At 52.3% G+C, this 7450-nt stretch overlaps 1 protein-coding gene across 1 annotated transcript in view; it reads right to left on the minus strand.

Annotated features, from left to right (window-relative positions):
* Positions 1–6322, minus strand: part of Grhpr (glyoxylate and hydroxypyruvate reductase) — a 27428-nt gene extending 21106 nt beyond the window's left edge. The window contains exons 1-5 of the mRNA XM_023715952.1: positions 6168–6322; positions 4394–4524; positions 3527–3599; positions 2702–2818; positions 917–1015 (exon numbers count right to left, since the gene is read on the minus strand). Coding sequence (XP_023571720.1) covers positions 917–1015; positions 2702–2818; positions 3527–3599; positions 4394–4524; positions 6168–6250 — 503 coding nt within the window. The 5' untranslated portion in view covers positions 6251–6322. The remainder of the gene's footprint in view (positions 1–916; positions 1016–2701; positions 2819–3526; positions 3600–4393; positions 4525–6167) is intronic.
* Between the last annotated feature and the right edge of the window lie 1128 nt (positions 6323–7450).

Below are 7450 nucleotides of genomic sequence, written 5' to 3' on the forward strand. Positions count from 1 at the left end.
CCTCGCACTTGCCACATAGGTGACTGTGCCGCTGAGCTATGTCACTGGAACCTCTTTTGACTTTTTTTTTTTTTTTGCAGAACCGGGGATTGAACTCAAGCCCTTGCGCTTGCCAGGGAAGCGCTTATTCCACTGAGCCATCTCCCTGGCATCTTCTTTTGACTTTTTGATGGCAATGTCAACTGCCAACTTGCCCTAGACCTATACAACACTTTCATATGAGATGTACTACAATAGGAATGGGCAGTTGGATCTTCAGACTCAGAATATGGCCCAAAATTGTTGGGCTCTTCCAAGCAACTCTCCAGTGAGCAAAGCAAGACCGCTGGCTGGCCAGGCAGGTGATCTATACTAGCCACCCTCAGTCTCGCCCCTATCAGGTGACACAGCACCACTAGCAACTGCCTGTGGAACCTGAGCCTTTCTGCTAGACTTCTCCAACTACCAGCCACCATAAGCAAAATAGCTCTGCTGTTGCTGCAGATAAACACTGCCCACTGTATACTTTTCGGCCCCTGTGAAGGCTTCATAAGTCAGTGCCTCCAGAGTCGGGGGGAGAACAAACTGCCCCATAGTAACCACAACTCAGGGCTGCAGACAGCATCTGTGGCCTTCACCTGTTTTTATGGAGCAGAAATCGTTAGCAACTCTGGCTCCTAGCAACTGGCTTTATCACTTAGTGAGTCCTGAAGGAACTGATTTTATTTATTCCTTTACCTGTTTCACAAGGCTGTCTCTTCTATTAGACATATCCCTGCTGGTATGAGACAAAACCAGCAGGGATATGTCTAATAGATGAGATGTCCCACAATGAGGCACAGTAGGATGTCCCACACTGAGGCACACGGGAAAAGGGACTCAATCCAAACCTGGAGGGCCAAGACAGGTAGGAGAGGATAGGGGTCAAGGGACAGGGACAGCCTTACCTATGCGCCCGAGCCCCACGATGCCAACAGTGCTCTGGGTGAGTCCGTAGCCACACATCCACAAGGGCTTCCATGAGGTCCAGCCCCCACTGGGGAGGGGAGGAGTGAGGCGGTGAGCACCAGGCCTCAGGCAAAGACATGGCCCACAGGCAAACCTCACACTAGAGGTCCTGTCCGAGGTCTAAACCTGCCTGCAGAACATGGGGCTGACAGGGAGTGAGCGGCACCACAAGCAGCCAGCACTTTGAGTATGAAGCAAGGAAGACTGACTCCTCTTCAAATCCATTTGAGACAAAAAATCAAGGACTACAAGAGGCCTCAGGAGTTCTCACCAGTTTTGTAGAAGAGGAAACAGACCAGAAAGAGTAACCTGGGGCTGGGGAGATGGCTCAGTGGAATAAGTGCTTCCCAGGCAGGCGCAAGGGCCTGAGTTCAATCCCCGGTCCCGGGAAAAAAAAGAAAAAAAAGAAAGAGTAACCTGCCTGAGGTGACATAGCCAGGGGTGTTTGGAGCAATGGGTTGCAAACTTGGGATCTCAGATTCTGGAACAAGTTCTCAGACTCAGCAGTAACAAAAGTAAAGCTGTAAGTCTGCCCCATTGCTTTGAGAGGAAAAGGGATAGAATCTTATCTTGAGCCATTGCCAGTGAAGGTGTAGAGGTCCTAGACACGACTATGAGCACAAGACCAGCACTGTGTCACACAGGCCAGGCAGGTACCTGGCCTGCTCTCTGAGGGCCGTGTCTGCTCACCTGCACCTGCTCATGTCACCGCCCCTGCTCCCAGCTCCCACTGGAGTGCCTGCGGACTGCATGTGCACACCAAGATCCCGCGCCAGAACCCTCAGGCTGGGCTGCACAGCTCTGGTTGTGAGGAGGAAAGCACAGTGCCCACAACTGTCTATGCAGCACCCTGGCCACGTCGGGGTTGCAACCTGCTCCTGCCACTGAGGAGCCATGATGGCCTTACTGCAGTCAGCACAATCAGGCTTAGCTCTCAAAGGGATTTAGAAACAACTTTCAGTCCTCAGTGGTTTCTGATTCCAGCATCACTGGTCTTGGAATCACTCTCAGTGCTCAAGGGGAGTGCTCTTCCTGCCCTTTAGCTCAGTTCTTTAAGTGGCTGCTTCAACAAAGCAGTCAGGCTCAGGTTGCTGTGGTTCAAGCCCCACAACTCAAGCCAGCCAAACCTGCCCTGAAGGCATTTGGAGCCAAAAAAAAAAAAAACCCTTCTGCCTTCAAGGGGATTCCCCCCCCTTCCATGAAGCCATTCCCAATCTGCATTCCTCCCCCAACCCCAGTCATCAGAATTTGTCCCATTCCTAGAGCCACCTCTCATGACTCCCCATCATGCTCTGTTTACTGAAGCTCAGCCCTGCGGTTTTTTGTTTTGTTTAATGTATTTGGTGCAGGGTCTCAATATGCAGCTCAGTCTCATAGTGGTCCTTCTGTTTTCAGCCTCTCCAGCACTGGAATTACAGGAATGTGCCACCACACCCGGACTCTATTGCCAGCTCAGAGCACCCTGGGGGCAGGTACAGTACAGCATACAGGACCAGAGATTGAGCCCTGGTTCCTGTGCTTGCCAAAGCAGGCGCTTAGTCTGCTGAGCTATCCCACTGGCCCCAGCCCTGAGTTTTATTAATTTTAGCTGAGTCGATTCTCCCCTCATGAGATGGGGCCCACCTGGGGATATGGCACAAGCCTGGGCCAGGCTGATCTCCAGTTTAGGTCCTGGCTGCTGAGCAGAACCCCTTTCCCACCACGTGGCACTCACATCTTCACTTCCTCTATTGCCTCTGGCAACCTGCGGCAGGTGGTCAGCAGCAAGGAGACAGCCAGCTCCGCAGTGGCATCTGTCAGGACATCTGGGGTGTAGCCCACTCGGATCCCACTAGAAATCAAACATCTGGTGGTAACATGGCCTCATGCACCTTCAGCAATGTCTACTGGTATGTCTTTTCCATGATATCACTTCACTCCATTGTTTTGCCTGCCAGGAAGCTCAGAGCTTTAAATGAGTGGTTAGTCCTCATGTACATTGGATCATCTCTCACTTTGGGAAGGCTATGATGATAGAAGAGCTCAGGTTTGGGGCAAGTCACTAGTTAAATTATTCTGAATTTCCTCATTAGAAAAGGAAATAATGCTTCTGTCTTCTTCCAGGGCTATGGTGGGGATCAAAAAAGATAAGGAATGTAAAAGAATAATACTAGATAGAGGTAGCTCACTCTCTCCAATTTCTTGGGTTTGTGTGATATCATGTAATACATGATATTAAATCATGTTACAAGCACATGGAACCACACCCTTCTTATTTTTTATTTTGAAACATAAGTTGCCCAGGCTGATCTTAACTTATACTCTTCTTGCCTCAGCCTCCTGAGTAGCTGGGATAATGCTGTAGGCAGGCGCCATGTCCAATCCAGGTTTGTTTTAACTGATTTGTGCACATATGCATGAATTTTCCCCAGCCACTTCACATTCACATGAATTTTCCCCAGCCACTTCAGGGATACAAAGTGAAAACAAGCAGCTCTCTTCTGCACCATCTGAACACCGCCCCTCATGCTGGGCCCTCCCAGAGCTCAGCTGTATTTACCGCTTCTTAACTTCATCCAAAGCCAAATGGTCGACACCCACGGACAGTGTGCTGATAACTCTGAGATTAGGTCCTGTTGTACAGAAAAGACACTGTTTGTGTCTTTCCTCATTGAATTCAAAGTCACAACACTGGGGACTATCCTAGGAACACCTGCTTGTTATTTTCTTAAATTTCTATTCTACAGGTAGCACTCCACACCATCCTCTTTGCCATCTACAGACACAGTGTCTCAGAGATATTCGGTGTCCTGGCCTAGTCAAAGTCAGAATCGGGATTCCCCTTCAGGACTTGGACACTGGGCTTATCCACTGGACTGCCCACCAGTGAGGCCTGGGTCTCCTTCTTGGGACCATCCATGGATACCTCTGAGATCATAGAGGTAGTAGCAGGGCATGACCCTTTCATAGCCTCTCCTTCACTAGAAAGCTTCCAGGGATGGCTTGACTGACTTACAGCTTCTTTCTCCTGTCAGCAGCCCCTGAATCTAAACCATTTCTCCAAACAGTCAGGATACAATGCCATGGGGTGATGTTTGCCCCTGTCCAGGGCTAAAAGCAGGAACTGGGGCTGTGTAGACAGATACTGGGTGCTGGCTGGTGTGGGGCACTGAGCTGGGGCCTCCCTCCTGCTACACACAGTTGTGGAAAAGGCACATCTTGCTTTAAGTCATAAAGCAAAACTGTGGCCCCAGGGCATTGGCCACACTCCCCCACACCCACCCCACTGGGTCCACACCAGGGTCCTTCCCTCCTGGAGCTTCCCTCATGGACTCACAGCAGAGAGAGGTGGAGGACAATCCACAAGCCAGTGCCCCACAAGGCTGAGACACCAAGAATCATGCCCACGCTGACCCAATACAAATACCTGCAGCATCCAGGATCTTCTTGTCCACACGGTCTGAGAGGAGGCAGAGCAGGCCATGGGCCCCCACCACACCGCGTTCTAGCTCCTTGTTGGGGATGCACTCATCAGAATCCCACAGTTCCACTTCACAGCTGAAAGGAAAGAAGGCCACCTAGGAGATGCAGGAAAGCCCCACAGATGCCCTGGCCCCTCTGAGAGCTGGCAAGCATCACTTTTGCTCTCTGGCCTGTAACTGGGTCCAGTCAGCACCTGATGTGGGTGGCCTCTATGGTCCAGAGAGAATGGCTGGGGGATGAAGGCCTATCACAGAGCAGAGGAAGCTAACAAAGGCTGAGGGGCCCCAGAGCAGAGCCTAAGCAGAAAAGAAGAAAACCAGGAACAGCTCTCAGCTCAACACTAAGAGCTTCCTTACATGCACAGGGTGTCTCCACATGGCCAGGTAGGTGGTCATCTGCAAGAAAGGCCAGAGGGGTTCCTGTGTCAGAAGGGGCTTGGCTTAAACAACCAGTTGCATCTCTTTTGGCCCTACGAGTCCATGAAATAGAAAACTCTCATCATGAGCTCTGCCAGGAAAGATAATCTCAAGCTCAAGCAACAGGAGGAGCACTAATGCATGCTTCCACAGCAGCCCTGGAAGTGAGACACTCCTCCAGCCTTCCCCATTTATCTCAGCACAGTGAGGGACAGGGATGTTGCTCAGGCGTAGAGCACTGGCAAGACCCTGGGTGCAATGCCAAAAAAGTACAAAATACAAAAAATTGTCACATGCTGCACCTCTCAGGATATCCTGCTGTAGCTCCTCACTACTTACACGCCAGGTGTGAGTAGCGCACCCACCAAGTAGCTGGAGACACATCTACATGCCCTCAGTGTTACTCTGTCTTCCCCTTCCTCCCTGCAGAAAAGATGGCATTGCATTAAGCAAATCTGGAAGACAAAACTCACTTTCTTGGAATTGGCTACTGAGGCTGGGTCTTACCTCCATGCCAGATGTGTAAACCTGACAAAGTATATAGGTCCTGCTGCAACTAGAACCTGATGAGGTCAAACCCCAGCTCCACCACCTGGGGCTGTGTGACACTGGGTGAGGTACTTACCCCTTTTGGCATGTTTTGGGGTCAGTGAGATGAGAACTGTAACACTAACTTCCCAGTGTTGCAAGGACTAAGTTTATGCATGTGACATACCTGACAAGGTTGGTGCACTGGGTTCCACCTGAAGAGTCATCCACAGGCCAGGCCAACTACAAAGGGGACCTGGCTAGTGTTATGAGCAGTCCCTGACCTCACCTGCCCTGTCGGGCCAGCATCCAGGGACAAGAATCAACAGCCTGGACCTTGCCTCATGGTTAATCTCTCCTCTCTGAAGGCAGTGACCAAGGACCAGCTTCCCTCCTACAGGCCCAGTGCCAGGTCCCCGAGTTATGGCCAGAAGCCCGATGAGGCCTGGAGCCTACACAACTTTTTCTAAGCCTCCTCAAACTCCAAGCCCGATATAACCGGACTCAGCAGCAAAGTCTGACAGAGACCCTAGCTCTGGGCCATCTCTTTGGCCCCTGATGACCCCAACCCACTATACAGTCCCAGACACCCCGAAGCCCGCCTGGAGGTCTCTGAGTCACCCTGCGCAAGGTGCCTGAGGGTGGGTGGCCGGCATCTGCCAGGGTGGCCTGGGGCAGGGTGCTGAGGGCTCCCCAACTGCTCCGGAGACATCGCGTAGGCCTGGCGCGGCTGGGCCTCGGTGCGCGGAGAGGGCAATGGTGCGTGGCTCTTACTCTGTGGCCTGGGCGAGCGCGGCCCTGCCCTCGGGGGGGATCCTGCGGGTGACGAACACCTTCATGAGTCGCGCTAGTCTCATGCAACGTGCACAGACTGTTGGAGCTGGCCGGAAGGGCAAAGGAAGAGTCTCCCAGGCCTTTGGGGCGGGGCCTGCGCGGGGCGGGGCGAGGGCTGCGTGGGGGCGGAGCTTGAGCGGGGTGAGGTGAGGACTGCGCGGGGGCGTGGTCCCCACCCTCGGAATGAGGGAGGAAGTGGTGTGCAGAGTCTGCGTCCAGGGAGTGCGAGTGACGGCATCTTTTCGCTGGATTTGAGTGTGGCGTTCTTGGGGCGCATTATACATCTGCGTATGCCATAGGGCCCTAGTGACACTGAGATTGATTGGGGAGGGACAGCACTGCATATGGGCACTCTTTGTCCCAGAGGTTCCAAGACCGTAGGGCTGTCTTAGGTCTGGAGTGGTGGGAAGGCGCCCAGAGGAGCGTCCTGTGTGTCAGTGGTTTCTCTGTCCCTGTGAAACCTGTGAGAGTGAAAAAGGGAGTGCAGATGCCCTTACACTCCCTCATAAACCCCAGGCTACGGTGAGTCACACTGGTCACGAATACTGAGTTCTGAGCCCCTCGGGATGTGCGTGCTCACGGGAGGCTGGAGAAGAGGCGTGGGCATCCAGCAATGACCCTTTTAATATTTGGGACCCTTCCCTATATAAAACCCACAATTGTGCTGGGGAGATAGCTCAAGGGCATAAGCGCCTGCCTGGGCAAGCCTAACGTCCTGAGTTCAATCCCCACCCAGTACCACAAACACACACACACACACACACACACACACACACACACAAACCCACAATTGTGAAGAGAAGTCTGTTTTTTTGCTTGTTTGTTTTGGTTTGGTTTTTCTTCTTCTTTCTTTCTTTACTTATTTTTTACAGTACCAGGGATTGAACTCAGGACCTTATGCTTTCCAGGCAGGCACTTATTCTACTGAGTTATCTCCCCAGCAGAGAAGTCTGACTGGTCCTGTCACCCGGGGTCTCTGGACGATTGATACACCTGCTGGAGACAGACACCTGCTGGCCTCCACAGGCCGGGGGCCACACTTGTGGGGTGGTAGGCAGGCCCTGGGCTTGCAGTGGGATGGGCTGCAGTCTAAATTTGGCTCTGCTTTATAAGATATTTGACCTTGGTGAGGTCGTGTCATCTTGCTGGCCCTTAGTTTCTTCAGTCACAAAATAGAGACAACACACTTGAGGGGTGGTGTTGAAGCAGACAGCGTCTGCATA

The sequence above is a fragment of the Octodon degus genome, unplaced genomic scaffold, assembly GCF_000260255.1.
Source record: "Octodon degus isolate 3935 unplaced genomic scaffold, OctDeg1.0 scaffold00045, whole genome shotgun sequence".
NCBI lineage: Eukaryota > Metazoa > Chordata > Mammalia > Rodentia > Octodontidae > Octodon > Octodon degus.